Raw genomic sequence first — 21,440 nt, forward strand, 5'->3', positions numbered from 1 at the left:
TAGATTTTACCAGAGAGAAAGGAAAAAATACATCTTATCAATTTTAAAGCCTCACAATTTCAAACAAGGTAGGTTTGCATTGTATTTTTTAAAATCACTTCCTGACCCACTAGGTTGTCTTGCAGTAGCGTCTTTTTTATGGGCCTCTTTGAAAACAAGAAAGTCCCTGAGACCATAATAGGCCTTGGTGTTTACTTTTTTAAGATTCTTTCTACTGTTTTACTACAATTCATTTTAACTTGTGTTTTAATCGGTCATCTGTGAATGTACATATTGAATTCCACAATGAATTTATTATCCTTTTAATAATTCTTTGGTATTCATAGAACCTCTGTAATGTCACAATACGTTGGATACTGATGTAATTTTTAGATTCTATCTGTTATTTGTTTGTACTTTTATGATCTTATTTGATAATGATCGAATAAAGTTTTTCTGAAGTCCGCCCCTAGTCATCCAGCTTTTTTTTATTAGTTTCTGAACTTTTTCTATTTTCCTTCATCTTCCCTTGGCCGATGCCCTGTACAGATTCCGTCCACTTCCCGCTTTGCCTTTCACAGATTCCTTCAGTGTTTTTCCCTTCCCATCTTCTGACTCAGTGGCAAAGGCAGGTTTTTGTGCAAGAGGGGGTCAAATGCTCCTCCATAAGAGGCTCCACATTCAGTCATGGCTATTTAAACTTCAGACTGCCCGCCACCCTGTAATACCACTGCCTCAGACCCGTCACAAAGTAAATGACCCTCACCTAGTCAAAACCCTCTGACCCCATTTCAATTTCCTTCCTGCCCAATCTCAGCCGCTACGTAAGTGTCCACATCCAGGCTGCAATATACCTGCCCCCACGCCGCTGGCGAAACTCAACTGAAAAAATAATTAGTCCAAGCCCAGAGGACTTCAAAAGTACTGTGCAAGCAGGTAGAAAGTTCAATATGCCACCAGGTGCCAGGGCCACCAGACACACGTCCCTTAGCCCACTCACACCTGCATTCAAAAACCCTCACATCTTCCACCCAGAAGCCTTTTGGCCTAAATGATAGGATTGAAATGTCATGCTATCTATAGGAATGCTCTAAGGACTATATTGTAATTACTGTGATTGTTCACACAGACCCACTTTAATATGACACTTTTTTACATTTACTACATGATGATTCACATCTAAGCCGACCCTGTTCAAACCACCTGTTCTTACACACTAATATCTCCACGATCTCTAAGCAGCCCAGTAGCTCAGACGCTACGTGGGAATACACGTTAACATCCGACTCACGAGTTCGTATCCTCATTATGCACGTTGCCGCCAACTCACCCCCTTTTATTTATTATTTCTTTATTTTACCACTTTAAATTTTTTGGCAGACGGATGCTTTTGCATCTACAATAATGACCCGCCACTGGCACATACACGCGACAATGGGTTCAGCCACCGATTCCACTTCCTAACATAGTCTGTTGCCAAGCTCTATGGTCACGTGATCGCAACTCCGTTTAAATCTCTAAAACGCGGCTAGACTCAGTCTATGCCGGCGTTCATAAGGGAGCCAGCGGATCTGAAAACGCTTCGATTCTACGCTGAGGTTAGTTAACAATCCACGCGCCTTTTTCCAAAACCCTAGCACCAAAAAACTAGGAGACTTAACCTATTGACAGTCTCACAATGATTCTCCCCGTTCGTTTTGCAGATTTGCTCTCAGACCACAACAACATCACGATAACAGGCTTGTAAGTGACACGTCGCTTTAAACCTAATCATGTTTTTCTATGAACCTCACGGGTCTATGGTTACATAAGGTGTCACAACAATGTCATCTCACAACCCCAGTGATTTATACAATCATTTTGTTACGCACTTTATTCACACGTTAAAAACGAAAAAGTATTCTAATGTTTTGTTTATACATATTTTTGTAGTGTCTGTTCCCTGACGAAGGGCACCAACTAATGCCCGAAATGCATTGGATTTGTTTATAAGACATCGCCTGAAGTGAAACATGTGTATAAAATCAACTAATAATGATTGAAAAATAAGAGAAGAAAATATAATTGAATAAAAACATAAGAATGAACTAAATCGATAAAACAAGTGTGGAAGTCTCTTTCTAGTAAAAAGACACGAATGTGTGCCTAAAGGGATGAAGCTAGTGACCCACTAGCATCACATCTAGTGTATGTATCTCTGACGTCGTGGGACCCTCGACGCCACCTTTGGAGCACCAAAAAATAGCCAAATAGCTGAACAAAGCAAGTGAAACATAGCTGTGCATTTGCCCTAAAAACATTTTTCACAGAAAGTTCAATATGCCACCAGGTGCCAGGGCCACCAGACACACGTCCCTTAGCCCACTCACACCTGCATTAAAAAACCCTCACATTTTCCTCTTCAGCTCCTCTCAGCCTGAAAGATCTCCAGACACCAATGAGCACCCAGCGTGCATTCTCTGTTCTTACTATACCTTGATGAAAGTATATCTACCGGACTCTTGTTCTGAGGGTCTCTTTTCCATCTATGCAGCAGCCAGGTCCCATAGACAGGGCACCTGCTGCTGTACTCCAATCTCCATGACCCTGCCTCCTTACTGCTGAGATCATCACTCTGCCCAGGCACAAAGAATGAATTGTGGTGCATCTACATTAAAAGGCATGCAAGCCGTTTGTGCTTTAATTGTTTTCTGAGGACAGGCCTGAGTGCCACCAGCACATTTGTGACTCAGTAAGCAAGCTTGGGGGCATTTGCCCCTTCACCTCCAGTATTAGGTCTGTTAATGTCCCGACTGTGCTCCTTCCTCTGTCCCAACTTCACTACCTCCTATGCTCAATATGGCAGCCACCCCTCAGTTGGCCACCATTAATAACTGGCTCACGGTGGCGGTGATGAATTCGCCCCCCTAAAGCGGCTCTCAGTTAAACGGGCCCATGCAGCTAACCGTTGGTTTACTTCCGACCTTAAAGAAAAAAAACTAGCTGCAAGGAGGGCTGAACGAGTCTGGAGAAGAACTTACGACCCTGCCCAAAAGACAATCTATTTGGCTGTTCTGCAAACCTATAAAAAAAGCATTCTGGAAGCAAAAGCCGAATACTACACCAACAGAGTAATGATCGCTGAGTCCCAGTCGAAGGAAATTTTTTGCACTGTCCATGAACTTGCCTCATCCACCAGAGCCACAGTTACTATCCCCCCTTCCCAATCCCTCTGTGACTCGCTCAATGAGTTCTTTATAGACAAAGTTGTCAAAATTAAACACAACATTCCTCCGCCCTCCTCCGTTTTTGTTGACCCTTCCCCTCCCCCCGCCACTGTTAAACTGACTAACTTCCCGCTACTAACCACCGACACCCTCCTTCCTCTGCTTCATCGGGTCAAATCAGGCTCTACCCTGGACTTTGCCCCTGCCTGTATCCTCAGAGAAGTTTACTCAGCCTGTCCCGCCCCCCCCTTGACCCTCCTCAATGACTCACTTGTATATGGTTCTGTTCCCAGTTCTCACAAATCGGCGGTTGTCATCCCAATCCTAAAAAAATTGGACGCCGACCCTTCCTCTCCCTCAAACTATCGCCCCATTTCACTTCTCCCTTACCTTGCAAAAGTTCTTGAAACTCACATCACCTCCACTTTGAGCACTCATGTTGAGGCAAATCATTGCCTCTCCCCCTGCCAAGCCGGCTTTCGTCCCCTGCACTCTACAGAGAAAGTGGTCATTTCAGTCATGGACAAGCTGCGCGAAGGTATTGACATCAACCTTCCGCAAGCCTTGATTCTCCTAGACTTATCCGCCGCTTTTGACACGGTGGACCATTCCATCCTCCTAAACCATGTCAGGGCGGCGGGTATAGAAGGCCAAGCCTTCTCTTGGCTTGAGTCCTTTCTTGCTGGGAGAACTCAAGCAGTCCGTTTGACTGGCTTTGCGGCGGCCTCTCGCAAGGTAGAGTGCGGGGTCCCTCAGGGCTCATCACTTTCCCCTCTTTTGTTTAACCTCTATATTTTTCCCCTTATTTTTATGTTACAGCAACTGGAGGTCACCGTGTTCAATTACGCGGATGACCTCCAGTTAATCTTCAATCTGTCTCATTCATCCTCATCTGCCCTGAACGTCCAAACAGTAATGACGTTCATTCAAGATTGGATGAACTGCAACCACCTCAAACTTAATCCGGACAAGACCGAGCTGGTCCTGACCGGAGGTGGTTGCAGTCCGTGGTCCCCTTCTTTCTGGCCCCCTTCCCTTGGTGCCCCTCCACTTCCGGTATCCAAAGTAAAAACCCTGGGAATCCTTCTGAATCCCCAGCTCACTGTTCACCCCCAAGTCAGTTCCGTGGTTTCCTCATGTTTCTTTTCCCTTAGAGTAATTAGGAAAGTGTCCCGTTTCTTTTCTCCCTCAGCTTTGAAAATTAAGATGTTGGCCATGGTACTGTCCCGTATAGACTACGGCAACATAGTCTATAATGGGGCCCCTGCATACTTGATCCATCGATTACAACTGGTGCAGAACCAGGCGGCCCGCCTGATCCATGGCCTACCCAAATTTCATCGGGTCACTCCACTACTCAAAACACTGCACTGGCTTCCTGTGAGAGAGCGTGCCCTGTTTAAACTCGGTTGCCTCACATATCAGGCCAGATCGGGCACTGCTCCCGAGTTCATCTGTTCCCTTATCAAACCATATTGTCCTGGCAGAGAACTCCGCTCGGCCAATTTGGCCCTTCTCACCATCCCTCGCTTTAAAAAGCAGAAGGCGGGCGGAGCGAGATTCGCTGTCTTGGCTCCAACTTTTTGGAATTCCCTTCCGGTCACCCTACGTACCTCTCCTTCTTACCTTCTATTCAGGAAGGATCTTAAAACCTTCCTTTTCACACAAGCCTACCTGACCTAATCGTCTAGTTGCTGCCTCCACTGTTCATCACTAGCGTCAAGAAACCGCTGGGTATGCGAGCGCTGTACAAATGCTTTTAAATTCAAATTCAAATATGATCACACCCGGAGACCCTCCCACCCAAAGCACTTAGGGAGCATAACAGTTAACAGTCCCATTCCTACCACTAGAACGCTCTTTAGCAGTTGGCAGAAGGGGAAAGACAAAGGGAAATAAGCAAGTGGAAATACAGAAAGCAGGTGGGGGTCTCAAAGGTCGGCCGGTGCAGGGTGTGGAATCAACTTCCACAAAGACACTAGATAAGATGGCAGGGCAGAAGAGTGAGATGAACCAAATGTCAGCTAGTGTGGTTTGACGGTCCTGCCATCACCACTCGTCCCTTTTGGCAAGTCCAAGCTGGTGTAAACCAATGTTGCTAAGCGATACAGCCCGCCATTCTTAAAAGCACTGGAATCACCATTCAGATTAGGCATTACATCAAAATGAAGAAACACACTAGGAAGAAAAGCATTATAAAAAAACGAAAGCATGATAAAAAATGTAAAGAAAAGTTCAAACTAACATTTTCATCTTTCGAGAAAAACGTGAAGAAAATGTATTGTACTGGCATCGTTTTTTTCATGATCAATTTCAGAATTAAGATGACAAGGTTGGGGTTTATATACAGAATGAGGTTAAAACTGTTTGAAAGATTAGAGTTGTGTTAAATTTTAGAGATATAGTAAAAAATTATATCGAGTCAGTTTTGTGCTTTTAAAAAAAATTTAACTATAGGATTAGTTGGGGTTATGTTTTAAACTAGGTTTAGGTTTTAGGTCGAAGTTAGCACTGGAGATGGTATTACTGACATTCCATCATTATTCCCCGTAATTGTCAATAACTTGTACAATGATGCAATTCTTTAAAACGGACTCTATATAATCATTCTCTGTTAAACATTTATATTCTTCGTTATCAAAAGCATTCTCCATATAGATGTTGTTGAGCTACACTAGAGCCAAGAGTAAATGGAAACATACTCTGGGATATTCCTATGTGATGTTACTCTGAAAACAATACAACAGGATACCACATCTTCAAGGCTTTTTTAAATTATTTTTTTACAATGGCATTTGCTATGTTGAAAAGGTAGGATTTGGGTACACCTCAGCCCAAACTACAGATCGGGTGCACATCTGCTGTTTCCCCTGCAGCGAACCCTTATCAAGGTGCACCCATTGTAGCCGAGACCGTGAGTCTGCTCTAAAAAAGAAGTGCTGTTCCTAGTGCAGGCGCAAATGCCTGCCTGATCTGGGTATGAAGACACCAGCCCAAGTTTTGCTCTAGGCCTTGGACCCAGCATCTCATTAAAGAGGCGGCAGGAATTTCACTCTATGTGGGTGAGTAGTGTCTGTGATCATCACACCCATCTGCAGTGGTATCCCTGGGAGGGTTGGTGGGTCTCTTGAGATCCCTTGACCTTGCCCTGGAGGCGCTCTTAGGAGGCTCAAACATGTTTGCCTCCGTGTCCATGTCTGTAATACAGTGGGCTCTTTAAAGGAAAAGGCTTTTACATTTTCCATGGCCACTCCCCCATGCAAATGTAGGAGTGCTTCTTTGTAAACTCACCAGCATACATTAAATCAATGCGAGCTGTATTACAGAAGGAATCACACAAGCAACAGTGGCACCTTCTCAGGACTAAAGTGCCCCCAAGGAGAGCACAGACCCACTGCGCCCCTAGGGACCACTGTATAATACTTGCCCTGGCGGTTTATCATTTGGGGAATATTATTTCATCAGCACACAGACTGTCATAAAAATGTCTAAAAGAAAAAAAAATTGGGAACAACTTTAGGAAGGAACTTTCCTGGACAAAGTAGTTCTCAATGAAATGTTGCCTTCAATGGGTTTTTGGGTTACAAATGAAATGTTGTGACTTTATCTTGAGTTTTTGAACTTACAATCTTGCGATGGCAAAAACAAAGGCACTCATTACGGGAACCAAGAGCGCATGTTCGCGATCACTGAAGCTCAGTCCCACGAAATGCTTATGATGTGATAAGAGCCAGGGACTTCCATAACAAATAGCTTACCAGACACTTGTTGTCTTGCCGATTTATGCTCACTTTCGCCTCACTGATGACAACATGGGTAATTTCCTGGAAATCGCAGAAGTGCGACCACTTCGGTTCATTTTTTTCCGTCGGCTGATGCGTGGGTTTATTTTTGTCCCCTTTCAAAAGGCTCTTCTTCCCAAAATAGAGTCTGTGGTTGCTGTTCTCGGTGTTCTGCTGGTAATCAATTGAAAGAAAAAGCTAGTGAGCGCTTGTCATTTAGCAAAAGCGCCCCCAGAACCCCAAAGAAAATGACCTCTTTGGCTGCAAGCTGCTGACCAAACAGGATGCTCTACAACGAAGCTAAGAAAGTCTCCATCCCCATCATGGACTCCAGGCAGCCTCCATTTCTCTTTCTACTAGCCCTTGGCCAAGCCCCTGACCCCAGAATCTCCCACATGACCCTTCGCTGCATGCCAGTAAGAAGAGAAGGGAGTCTATGATGGTGATGATGATTGTTTTTATCGGTTTGTGCTGCCAACCAAGGGCCTCTAAAATACTCGCTAACATAAGCAAAGATAACACTTGGGATTCAGCAGTGCACAGTAGACATGCCCCTATGCCCCTAATGAAGAGAGTACTAAAGCATGTAGGTGAGACTGGTAAAAGACACAAAGCGTACCCTTCGTTTTATAAAGAGGAATAACAGCACAGGCGGGTTTATTATTCAGTTTCCTCAGTCATATTCCGGGGGAAATTAGTGAGCCTCTCAAGGTCTAAGACTAACAAACATGAAAATTTAAAAAATATACCAGTAAATGCATCTAATCATCGGTAACAGGAGACAGTAGTCCATTCCTGTAATCTGAAAATAACACTAGCCCGAGCACTGCTAACAGCAGATGAATGTGTAAGCCAGGAAGGCCTCGCCTTATTTATACAACACTTCAATTGACCAGACATCAGCAATTCAATAAAAGATCAGGATCGATATGTTTTTGGGAGAGCTAGCAGACGTTGGCGATACAGATGTATGTCCTTAACAAAAGCACATAGACTGTAGGTCAGGGTTCCTAAAGAAGAGGACAACTACTCTAGGTGAGGATGCACCTAAGTAACCAATGCCAGCCCCTGGTTAATTTTTTTAAAAAAAGATACGTGCCAGGGCTCTCGTCAGGAGGCAGTTTGAACAGTCCCTTTTTCCTGTTAGTGCTGCCTAAAACAGAACCAACTACTAACCATGACAGTGGGGAGAGGATGTGGCATAATGGCCAGAACTTCCGACTTCGGCGCTGGGGAACCAGATCCGTGTCTCGACATCGGCTCACCATCCTGTGATTCTGGGCAAATAATATAATCTCCCGGTGCCTACCAGAAATTCATGTTTCCTTAACTGTTGCTCATGAAAAGCACTGGTGCTGATGATTAAGTACAGGTGCTGAGCACCGGAAACCACAGGCTCAAATTAAGCACTGATGCCAGCATGTGTCATTCTTTTTCACTGTTGCCTGTCTGAATAACGGCCCACTATGTTCTGCCCAGTTTACGCTCCTGCTCAGCCACAATACTGCCTGTCTTGCTACACTCGTGGCTCTCTTTATTGAGGCTTCTCAGGGCTGGATTGCCATACCCCATCACCTCTGGCACAATCAATGCTTTATATTCAGGATATCCGCTCTCACAGACTTCACGTCGACTCAGTAGTAGCAGGCCCCTGTACATCTATTCCCCTTCCCTCTCCAGGCTCCCACTCCTTCTCACAATCTGCGTTTCCCTCTATTATTATAAGGCCTGATGAATCAAAACACTTTTTTTATTCTGCTTCTGGGAATATGCGATATTCCAGATAATCTAAAGTTAGTAGAACCTCAGCTCCACTCCTCTTACCCGCTCCAGTGCTTAGATTGGCTTACACCAATTACCAGTGGTCAATTCTTACTCCATCTGCCACCCGTGGTATTGTCAATACTTCCTACTGTAACCTACTAGGAAGAGTTCATTCTGCACCTCTTTCCTGTCATGAACTCTTCCTGCCCAGTTCTTCCTCAGACTGCTCCCTGTGCTCAGCTCTCCCATACTTAGCTTCCTGCTCCCAGCTCTAGCAGAGTTTTTCTTTTCTTGTGCCCTGTTCCCCTTGCAACTCATTGCTCATCTCTCTCATGTATATTTTTTGTTGTGGCGTTTTGTTCATGAACCATCTCCTAAACTCATCTCTTGCCGAGTCTGGATCCCCTGTTTAACACCTCCTGGACCTATTCCATTGCTAGTCAACTGTTTCAAAACTCAGCTTGTGTGCTGCATTTTGGTCTTCATGCCTGATCACCCACATGCCATTACATGTAATGGGGGGACCCTGTAACCCTCAGAACCCGGGTGGGTAATAGAACTATTAATAATGGTTCTGTCGGAACGAAATACACACTGATATAGTATTTCTTATTGCATTACTTAGAGAATCCATCCCTGCGCGGGTACCAGGATAATGGTATCTATACCAGTATAAACAAAGCACACTACCACAGAGGAAATAAAGTTTTAGTCATATATTTCCATCATATCTGAATCATGTTAAATCATTAATTTTGCTGTCCAACAAAAACACATACATCATATAAACCACATACATTTTGTGCAAAATTGTTTTACATTTAAAAACAACATACATTGATGTCAAATCAAACGGTTCTTTGACAAAGCCAACTATAAATGCAATAAACCAATAGGTACATCAATTAATTCTTGGGTTCTAGTGGGTATTTGTATAGTTGATTCATGGAAAGAAGGAATGCGTCGACGCCCTGCGATCTGCCATCTCAAGTGGCATTTCAGTTACTTACACCAACTCTACTACTCTACACCACAACACAATAAGTTACTCTACTGTACGCCACTCGCTCTAAGCATTCACCCTCCACTAACATTAAGCAATGATGAACAGCAGCCACGCTGCTGTACAACATACCTAAAATACATTGGCAAAGCCATTGGATCTCACATTACAGAGCTACCGGATTTGCCAATGCTTATAGTCTTTTCTCATTGAGACAATTTTTAAATGCTGAGCAGCTTGCTTGCTGTGTCATTGCATTCAAGCCGTACCTGACTGATGAGGCCCAACACAGGAGACACTGGCCTGGTTGTTCTGTTGGGCCAGTCTGAAGTGTGTGTGGTCTATGAGTTCAGGCTCAACATAGCTGATGTATGTAAAGTTAGTCCCTCTCTAGAGGGACATGGCAAGCAAACAACTGATGAACATGATGAATATGGCCCAAAGTCATTTCCAGTGGCTACGATTAAATGAAGTACCACTTTCACTATTTTGTTTTAGGTTTTGTTTCTGAGCTCTTGTTGTGCCCGTTTCCTTTGCTTTGCTCTCTGTGCAAGGTAAACAGTACTGAATCTGTCTTACACCTAGTTCCTCTGTTCATCCTTCATGTGCGCGCATGTAAGTAAGGCTGTGCTAGTTTTCTCTATTTGGCCCTTTCGGTGCCTGTAGCTGCACTCATGCCCTCCTGCTCCCGTTTCCGGTCATCAGTTATCACTGTGCTCGTTTCTTTTTCTCCTCTCTCATGACGTTTCCAGTACCGAATTTGTGCCAATACCCTCCGTCGAGATGTTCCTATGTGTAGGTTCACTGCATCCTGCAACACATTACCGCTCCAGCTTCTGTGCTCTTTTTGTCCTTTCAAAAGTGTATCTCTCCAAATGCCCGATTCCTGTACTCAGACCTTTCTGGTTCAGTTTCCTATTCAACGCTCTCCCTCCTCTGCTCCCAGTGCTCTATTGTTATACATTCATTTGCTGTGCTCAAGACTTCCTACGTGTTTAATTAATCCTGTACCAACAGTTGCCTGCACTTAGCTATTAAAGCATCTATTTTGTGTGCTCAGTTCTTGCATGGTTTCCTGTACCTGTCTCCGTTATACAGCCAACTTTTTTCCTGAGCATATTTCCAGTGCTCAAGTCCTAATGCTCTTGTTTCCAGTAGTCGATTTGCCCTATGCTCCGCTCTTCCAAAGATTATGCTAATCTCGTCTTGTGCTACGTGCCAGTGTTTATTTATTCCCGTGCCTATTTTCTGGTCTCAGTTCTTATTACACTGTTTGTCTTAAGCACTTTCCTGTAACTGCACCTTTCTATGACCGTTATCTGTGCTCAGATTTTACGAGTGCTCATCTCTTCCTGTGCACTTTTCTGTCCTTAGCCTTTAGTTTACTTTTTTCCATGCCAGACATTACTGTGCTTGTTTGACGACCATATCCCTTCCTAAGTCGATCTTGTGAGTTGCACTGACCTTTTCCGCAATCATTTGTTTGTGCTCAGATTGTTCATCTATTTCATGTGCTCTAAATTTTATCATAGACAATCAAACAATTTAGTTGGGTACCTTTGGGTGTGCAATGGAAGCCTTTTATTCCTCATTCCTACATTGCAAATCTGGCTGCTACATTACTTTGAAAGAGAAATCTATAGGGGGATTCCCCGGTGATACCAAGAAAGAATGCCATTGGTTGACATCTGTCGACCTTTAAGTGCAAAGCGTTGTAAGCATGTCTCACAATACGAAGACCATGGTTAATGCCTGATCTGAGGCAAAACCTCTCAGTTGAAGGTAAAGAGAAAGTTCCTAACACATTATCAAAGGTATGTTTATTAAATTCATAGACATGCGAAATGTTCCTTCAACCACAAAACCTGAGAAACAGTAAATAAGAAATGCCTGTAAAGGCAGCACTTTTTTCTTTGTGGTCGTTTATGAAATTTACCTAAATGTATAAAAATTAGCTGCCAAAAAAAAAGAAAAAAATCCAAATGTATATGTTGCTGCCCTGCTGACTGAACAATTCCCCTTACTGCTTTCTAAAAAAAAAATATGTTCCCTTATGCATACCATCAATTATAGAGCTCACACAGCACGTCACTTCAAGGCAACAAGGGTCACCATAATCCAAGCATGCCTCACACAAAGATAGTTGCCCAGCGATTAAGAATATCTCAGACTAATGCCTTCATTCCCCTGGCTGTCGGGGTTAGGGGTGGCTTGGTTATGAATTTAATAAAGAAAATCTTGATGACGAACTTAAGTTAGAGGTAACTTTTTTTTCTCTATAAAGGAATTGTCATGAATATTTACAATCATTAAATAAAATAGCAAGCTAATTTCTTCAATCAAAATGTCGTGAACACCTACTACACAGAATTGCAGAGTAAAACTTGACTACTCGCCAGCAAATATTTACTGAGAAGACAAAGCTTAATAGAACAGTCATGATCTCATGACCATGACTAAAGGCATATTTTGTCCTTTGGAAACTCATCCAAGGAAATCATGTAGATAGGCAAGAGGACTTGGAATTCAGTCTATAACAGTCAACGATCATTATGTATCAACACATATCGACACATTTCCTAAATACACTGAGTGGGTTTAAAACATCCGGGCCAAGATGCTGTAATTGAAACATTGACCTTTATACCATCCTTTATTATGTAAGAATGCATCAGAAAAAGAAAAGAATCAGGTGAAACACTATGCCTCTATGTAGAACACCTTATAATAAGCAAGTTTTAACAAACAAAAAACGTTTAGGGTATATCAATGTGTTTAAGGAATCGCTGCAGTAAATCAAAATATTGAAAACCATATAGGTCATTATTATTAGTTGTGCTCCGGAAAAAAGGAAATATGGATCAACCTACGAAATCAGACAATAAAAAAGAAAGAGTAAAACCACTGTGAAAAATTATAGTAATTATTAACTGCAGCTAAAGAAAATATTTGGCTTGTGTGTTGCGAATTTCGCAAGATAACAAAAGCAACCCCTGAAAAATGTGTCACACTACAGTTGAAAATTGGATGCATCCTGCGTTTGGTAAGCCCTGGAGAAGCCTTCAACATCAGTAAACCTAGTAATAAGATTTTGGAACGGCAAAAAGAGTACTACTGGAAATTATCTTTTTAATAGGGTATGTGTGGCTGTGTGCACACTGAAACCCCCTACTTCAGTTGAACATGTTTGGCAGGTAGTGCCTTGCCACATACTCTCACTATTCTAACACCACGGTATGCAAAGATGCAGCTTCTATTTCATGTAGGCAATAAGGTATGCGTGACTTTGTATGGACCTTTACCCTCAGTTGTAGCAGGGTTTCAGCTTGTGTACTGTTACATCTTACCTTTCAGCAGAATAGACCACACTGCCAAAGAGTAGCTCCACTGCGAATTATTATAGTATTGCTGATGCTTGCCTGGACTTCATTTTAAAGCCCGACACTCATAGCCATTTATGTCTCCTGAATGTTGTTTCCGACACCCGCTGCCTACTCGCTGTGTCCACAGCGTCTAGAGATGACTTTAGATATGTGTATCTATAAATCTTGCCCTCTTCTATGAGCAACCTTGCTCTTTTATGGTACTGCTCTGGCAGGTCTTTTCGCAGCTCTCCCACTTCTTCCCAGTGCTAGCGAGAGTACCTGTTGAGAATGGTGTTCGCGCTTGCCATGTGTCATTGTGTAGAGGTCTTCCCGGGTTGCTTGGTCCTTGGTTATTCCCCATTCTCCTCTTCTTTGTGCTACAGTGGTGAGTGTGGGCTAATGCTTCAAATTTTCTTTGACGATCCAGCGTTTTCCCGTTTTCCCTTTTTTTCATCGTTTAGAGTGTCTTCAGTAGTAGCTTCTTCAAGCCAACAGTGAATAACAGAATCTGAAGATGGAGACCACGCACAGGGGCTTCCAGTGTGGATGTCTGACATCAGGAGAAAGAGGGACAAGGCGCCAAATGGTGGCAACAGACAAAGCCCAACAAAAAGGGAGGAAAAAAAGATTGCAAGAGGAGAGGTCCGGACCAAACCTCTGGAAAGTGGAGTAAAGCACAGCATGTGAATCCCGAAAAGTTTCATGCTGCAAAAACAGGTTTTTCACATAGACATGGCATTAGCGTGTTTTCTCCCTTCACAGATGCAGGTTTAACAGTGCATAGTTTGTAAACATTTGAAACTGGAGTTGGTAAACCTCTGTCTGTGACCTGTGCCAAGAAAGGAAATGTATGCATTGCACAGTAGGATGATACAGAGAGGATCGTTCATAACCCCACCTGCAAGGAAAGGCGATCTAGAATTAACTGGGGACCAACAACGATTTTTTTTCAGGTGGGAAATGATTGGTTAACCCGAGAGCAAGGTAGGGGCAGTTCCAATTAAGTATATAGGTGTCTCTCTTTACATATTTCATAGGAATAGATGTATGAATTGAGAATGAGGTATAAGACCATGTTTATTCTCCTCTTATAAAATGTTACAAAGTATACATCTACAGTCACTTGTCCACAAACTAAATCTTATAAACAAACAAAACTTCAGGCACAGAAGTCGCAAACCCCTTATTCTGTAGAAGGAACAGGGTAAAGGTGTTAGGCATTAAGGCATTAAACTTAAGTAACCCAAGGCAAAGTTATGCTTAAGACTAGAGTATAACAACAGTACATAGACATGTATTTCCTCACAGGAAACAGTCATTCCCCCCCCCCCCCCCCCCCCCCCCATAAGCAGTGCTCGTGAGTAAGGTGAAGAGCAGAAGAAGGTCCGACAAATCCCCTGATGAGACTTTGTATTCATGCATAGTCTTAATTCTCCAACCAGAGAAACGAGAAGTCACATAATAGGAAGAAACTCAGAAGGCAATACCCTTAGAGTGAAAGATCGCGCCTGAGGAAGATTTACCACAAGGAAAAATAAAGCATTCTTAAAGAGAGTGAAACTTATGAAGTATGCAATCACAATCTAGGAATTCTGTTGCAACCACCCAGAAAAAGTGCAAACTGCATGTACAAGGCTATACTGCAATCCATGAATAAGTACATAAATCTACACCTTTCCGTAAGTAGATGGCGAAAACAAAGTGTTGGCCTCAGATAGTGCAAGAAGATGAATGGATATAGGCATTATTCCGACTACCATCTTGTCAGTGTCAGCAACAATCTGGTTTACAAGGTAGATGAGATCTTACCTCTGGCTGCATGAAGACCATCAAAGCCATTTTTTTCTTGGTTTTTTTTCCGCTACATATTTATATAGCGCAAATTCGACCCGAAGGTATTGAAGCGCTTAACATGAGCACCGTATTTATATTACACATTCAGGCACAGGGAAATTAAGTGATTTACCCAGAATCACAGGATGTAGCTGCCACCCCGCGGCTCGAACCCTGGTTTCCAGCACCAAAGTGGATACATAGTTGCACTATGAGCAACCACTAAGGGTGGAAGCTAAGGGACAGAACATTCTACATCGCTGAGATACTGCCAAGGGCTTCTAACTACGGATCTTCTCAACCTTAAGAGTCAGAATCCCAGATGAGCTTTGTACATAACTGTAGGCACCTACACTGAAGCTCTTGTCAGTGTTAACTAAAAACAGGGGCAATGAGAGGGTGTCCACTTCAATAAATTTGTCAACGTCCAGAAGTCCTCCACAACACTAAAGCAATCCCAAACGTACGCAGTCTCAACATCGAGGCACTCCAATGTGTGTAAAGGAACCTTAAGCGTCAACTCCACAATAAGGCCAGGAAGATATTTGCATTGAAACCACGAGGGCCATTGTGGGGTGTTATATGGTAGAAGGTTTGGAACACTGAAGTGGAAGGCCCTTCAGCCCCTGTGCTGTGACAGACCCCCTTCCAGACAAGTAATGTCACACGGAACACAGAAGTAAAAGGGCAGTACATTTTTTAGCACTGAATTCGCCACACTTTGATCCACCCAAAAGAGAAGGTCTTTCGAGTTAAAAAATAAAATCCCCAAAAGAAGCAACAACCAGATAAACATTATCCCTAAAAGGTTCTAATCCAGAGAGGAAAGTTTAAACAGAAAACTTGCCTCTGGAGACTAACAAAAACAGTTGGAGAGAAAATGTGATGGGCAAAATATAATAAAAGAAACCCTAGCACCAGGAAAAAATTAGTTCATAACAAAGACATTCACTGAACACTTTGAGGCAAGTTTTACATTGCTCCACAAAACCTCTTCTAATACAAAACATGAGGCTGAAAGGGAGGGTTCAAGTGCTCATAGAATCATCACTCAGCAAAGTAAAGAAAGGAAAAGGCAACTATTACATATGCTGATGTTGTGGTAGCTCCAGACTACCTGAAAGTGACAGCACACTGTTTATTATGATGTGTTGCTTCACGGGAACGGTTTTCTTTCATGTTTTCCCCTTGTAAAAGGACAAAAGTATTAATGCTCAAGTATCATGCATCGCCATGCACTTTTTTCAGCTATTTACATTTTGAAATTTTTTTTGAGGGTTGCCACAATTTTCTTAAAAGACAAAAGATGAAAAAAATCCTGCCCGCAGGGGGCATTGTTTGTTTATTGTTTGACATGTATTTCTTTATGTTGAAAAACTGTTCTACGATTGCATACGTGTGACATTTTTAAAGGTTCGTGAATGGCACTTACACTTTCTTGACAAAGAAGGATTAAAAGATAACAACATAGTCGTGGGCCAATAGGACCACAAGCAGGGCATACACAAAATCCCTTTGCTCCACTAATACTGGCGTTTGTCTCAGAAGCGTTTACCTCTTGCTGCATGATTCTCCACTGGATGCCCTCTGTACCAGTAACCATGACTTCATGCATGGTCGCCTCTTCCTTCGACAATGTTAGTCTCTCTTCGACCAGAGCATGCCCTCCATTCACGTACATATTTCCTTTCTCGCTCTCTGCCTGGAATTCCAGGGAGCCGACCCGGAAGACCTCCCTTCCAAAGCGCGGTGCCAGGTTCTCCAAGGTGGACAGATATTTGTACATGACGTTCTGCTCACTCAGCTTCCCAGGGCTGACCGTGTGCAAATGAAACCGTCGAACAAACTTCTTAAAGACACTTTTCATGCGGTACTTGGTCAGGTAGTTGTTCTGTTGGATTTGCTTGCAGAATGATCTTGGGATGCAGTCCTTGAAGCTGTGAAAAAAAAGAAATTAAAAACAAATGAACGTTGGTCTGGAGAATCATCACCAGTGAAGTTTACAGTATCATTAGGTGATACAAACACAGCAGAAGAACACAATCTCTATAGAGAGTAAAAAAAAAACAAGCATTTACAATGCAATGGTTTCGCCTTTGGAAAAGTTAGAGTTATTGGCATTGTAAATGACAACATTTGTATTTATGTGTTGATTTTGAAAACAGATAAATAAATGGCATGGTCATTTACATTGCCATTAGCTTAATCTCTGCAGTCACTCTGCACTCTCTAGCACTCCCTACTCACTCTGCACTCTCTAGAACTCCCTACTCACTCTGCACTCTCTAGTACTCCCTAGCAATCCCTACTCACTCTGCACTCTCTAGAACTCCCTGGCACTCACTACTCACTGTGCACTTTGCACTCCCTATGCACTCGGCACTCCCTGGCACTCCCTACTCACTCTGCACTTTGCACTCCCTATGCACTCTGCACTCCCTATGCACTCTGCACTCTGCACTCTGCACTCCCTATGCACTCTGCACTCCCTATGCACTCTGCACTTTGCACTCCCTATGCACTCTGCACTCCCTATGCACTCTGCACTCTGCATCCCCTATGCACTCTGCATCCCCTATGCACTCTGCACTCTGCATCCCCTATGCACTCTGCACTCCCTATGCACTCTGCACTCCCTATGCACTCCCTTTGCACTCTCTATGCACTCTGCACTCCCTATGCACTCTGCACTCCCTATGCACTCTGCACTCCCTATGCACTCTCTATGCACTCCCTATGCACTATGCACTCCCTATGCACTCTGCACTCCCTATGCACTCTGCACTCCCTATGCACTCCCTATGCACTCTGCACTCTGCATTCCCTATGCACTCTGCACTCCCTATGCACTCTGCACTCCCTATGCACTCTGCACTCCCTATGCACTCCCTAGTCACTCTCCACTCCCTAGTCACTCTCCACTCCCTAGTCACTCTGCACACTCACTACTCTGCACACTCACTACTCTGCACACTCACTACTCTGCACACTCACTACTCTGCACACTCACTACTCTGCACACTCACTACTCTGCACACTCACTACTCTGCACACTCACTACTCTGCACACTCACTACTCTGCACACTCACTACTCTGCACACTCACTACTCTGCACACTCACACTTTGCACTCTGCACTCACACTCTGCACTCAATTTTATCAAATACCGAGGAGAGGGGCCTGCCTGGAGTGTGCTTATGTGGAGAGAGGCCGCATGCAGTGTGAGAGAGAGAGGGGAAAAGAGGATGGGGAGGAGAGAGGTGAGAAGAGGGAGAGTGAGGTGGGGCAGAAGGGAAGAAAAGGGAGGAGAGAAAGAGGAGAGGTCTCTCCTCCCACGCTGCCCTGCACTGTGAAAGTCCCTGTGCAGCTTAATGCACACCCAGGATGTTCGATTTAGATGTATAGAGTTTAAACTATCAGGGAATGTTCCTTTTTTACTCTACATGGAATTAAAGTACATGTATTACAAACACATGGTGAATTAAACTCAAACATGTTTAAATCGTTTGTCACTTCTTATTGCACAGTTGATGAGGCAAGTCTTAGTGGACAAGTCTTAGTGAAAAAGGGAGTAAAACAGCAGGCAGCTTGACTTGGGGTTATTGGGTCCCACTGCTGTCAGTGCCAATGTTAATTGGAGACCAGCACTGGCTCCATTATACAGTACATGGTTCGGTAGAGTGACGGGAACAGTAAAACATCCTGCTATGGAGACAGAGACACATATGTGTTTATTGTAGTGGGTATACCGATTTGGAATGTCTGCTCCACGTAGCCTCACTTTAAAGCAGCTTGTCCGTTTGCAGCTCGTCCGACATCATACAAGGGAGGCTGTCTGAGTTAAAACACCCCGTCATTTCTGCAAGACAAAATAAAATAAACCCTGCCCACGGCCGCATGACGTTGCAGAGGGAAGAAATCGTGGGAACGCCCACGAATCTGGTCCGGCCATGACGGACAGATCTCTGTTCCAATGGCTAGCCTCCATTTATGGAGCTAGCCAATGGAACAGAGGGGCAGATTCCAAGCCACACTGTTCTAACATTAGATTTCGCCTGCGCCGAACAGCTGCGCAGAGCGCAGCCTTCGGCGAGGCGAAACCTAAAAATGATACGCAGTAGCAATATAGACAAATTAGGGATCCTAAGAAAGGAAATATCTCTCAGTACTAATGGGTTCCGGCATTGTATAAGCACCAATAAGAGGTCTTAACAATAATAGAAAAGAAAGAAAAGTTTCTCTTTTTTCTCTCAAATAGTTATTTTTGTATTGCTAAGGAGTGAACCCTCCAAATATGGAACACAATTGAATGCTACGTCAAAGGCATCTGAAATTCTTCAAATAGGGGCAAAATGCCAGCAGAAGGCTAGTTGCCCCACATTGGTATTCCTATTCAAAATAAAAACGTTCCTGCAACTTTGGATTCTCCTCAATCGTGGAAATTTATAAATGTACTCTTTATTTAAAGGGCACAGTGATGGATGGTTTAATCCCAGTACTGCCCAACTTATTTGAACTCTAGAAAAGCCTCTAATACATACCTCTGCAAGTGTTTTATGAATCTCGGTCATCTCTTCTCTCTCTGGTCAAGGTCTACTTACATTTAAAGATGATGGAAATTATACAATATGGCCCGGTTCACAAACGGACTTACGATTCGTAAAGTTTTAAGTGCGGAGTCTCAGCACTTGTGGTGAAGTATTCACACTAAGGGTAGAATCCTCACACCGAGCACTAGAGTGTAGAGATTCTGCCCCGAGTGTGGAGATTCCACCACGAATGCGGAGACTCTGCATTCGTAACCTTACCAGTCGTAAGTTCCTTTGCGAATTAGACCCCTTGTGTTTTATTGTGCATAAATAAATAATACACTTATTAGTGGTGACTTTTGCAAAGTGTCATTCTTCGTCCTTCCTTCTGGAATTGAAAGATGTCTGGTGGAATTTGTGAACATTTGAAAAGCTTATTCCGACTTATTCAAACTCTGAAGGGATGTTGCTAACAAGTCATGGAATTGGTGCTCAGAGGAGGAAGCTGTCACACAATGAGTCATGTTGGATTCCACAGTGGTTGTGATCGGCCTGTTTATCATGTTTAGTTTAGTGTGAAAGCTTAGAGCAGTTGTCGGCGATCACATTTTCTAATTGACTGTATTCCTGAAGAGCAACAGTGTTCTATTATTTCACAAATATTAGTCATGTTTTTGCATATCGAGGGAGTGCTCTATATTAATCCATATTTACACTCTGTAGGCTTTCATTCTTTTTCCACCGAGTTCCTTCCATCTTACTGTGTGGCGGTGACCAAGGCTGAACAACGGGATGTAGATCCATGGATGAGAAAGTATTGCATAGGCAATTTCACAGGATATAAACATTTTATGCAGTGTGCACTGGACTTTAAAATCAATTCTCTGTTCCCGCAGAAGCCAATGGAGGGTATTCGGAGGTACGGAAGCATCGTCCCATTTCTTGTGCTGTAGATGCTGCTTTGCTTTTTGCCCTTTAGAGTTTCCAAATATGCTCTTGGTGGGGGCCCTGCAGAAATAAGGGACCTGCAGAGACAAGTTTGCAGTAGTTAAATCACATGAGCATCATGGGCATAAACAGTTTGATGTGGTAAATTGACTGGAGAAGTGGAGGATCTTCGTAAGCAGCATTATTTAATAGTGCATGCCCTTCATCAACACATTCTGTTGTATGACTGTGGGGAGGAAGAGCGGCTGGAGCACTCTGAAGCGGACGAAGAAGAAAGAAACACCACTTCCTGGTTGCCAAGAACGCAGAACCAGGAAGTCAGTCGCGGTCTAGTGGTTGAACAGCGGAAGGGGGAGGAGCCCCGTCGGCCGGCGGAACCAGCAATGATAAGAGTAAGAGGCGTGGAACGGACGGTGTGCGAGGTCGGAGAGGCGGCTGCGGAGCACCCGGAGGCGGAGGAGAACAGAAGAGTGGAGAGCGTGAGAGCGGAGGCGGAGGAGAACAGAAGAGTGGAGAGCGTGAGAGCGAGGGCGGAGGCGGCTGCGGAACACCCGGAGGCAGAGGAGAGTACACTGCGAGTGCTACTGAGCGACGTTCCCGACACTGCTACCATACCCGGTGGGCTGAAGGGAGAAGACGCCACGGGTCCTGCTGCTGTGGTCCGAGAGTCGGGCCACAGCCCAAGGCAAGTGCTGTTGAAAGGGGCGTTCTGGTGGGGTGTTTGGGGAGGTGGGAGGTAGCAAGGTCGGGGAGGCGGGAGGCCCTGCGGTGACCCTTGCACTAAATTCACACCCCCTTTGTTTCTTTAACTTGGTGAAGGTAGCACTGCAATTACCACTGAGAACCGATCAGTAAAACCCGTTTGTTTTTTCCTTTTTCCCTGAGGCCACGAGAACCGGGACACCGGACCAAACCCGGACGTTCCCTGCACCCAGAAACGACCCCAAGAAGGAAGGACTGCTACAACATCCCTAATATTGTAACACTTAATAAAAAAAACTGAACTGTAGACAAACAGTGCTCTGGTCTC

At 43.9% G+C, this 21,440-nt stretch overlaps 1 protein-coding gene across 2 annotated transcripts in view; it reads right to left on the bottom strand.

The window, feature by feature from the left end:
• TYK2 (tyrosine kinase 2) overlaps positions 1–21,440 on the bottom strand; it is an 841,948-nt gene that overhangs the window by 397,537 nt on the left and 422,971 nt on the right. The window contains exons 6-7 of one of the 2 annotated variants that reach the window (XM_086959057.1): positions 16,488–16,869; positions 6,944–7,138 (exon numbers count right to left, since the gene is read on the bottom strand). In XM_086959057.1, coding sequence (XP_086815183.1) covers positions 6,944–7,138; positions 16,488–16,869 — 577 coding nt within the window. Of the gene's footprint in view, positions 1–6,943; positions 7,142–16,487; positions 16,870–21,440 lie in introns of both variants that reach the window. The other variant, XM_086959053.1, reaches the window with a different exon arrangement.

This window comes from Lissotriton vulgaris, chromosome 1_1, assembly GCF_964263255.1.
Source record: "Lissotriton vulgaris chromosome 1_1, aLisVul1.2, whole genome shotgun sequence".
Classification (NCBI taxonomy): domain Eukaryota; kingdom Metazoa; phylum Chordata; class Amphibia; order Caudata; family Salamandridae; genus Lissotriton; species Lissotriton vulgaris.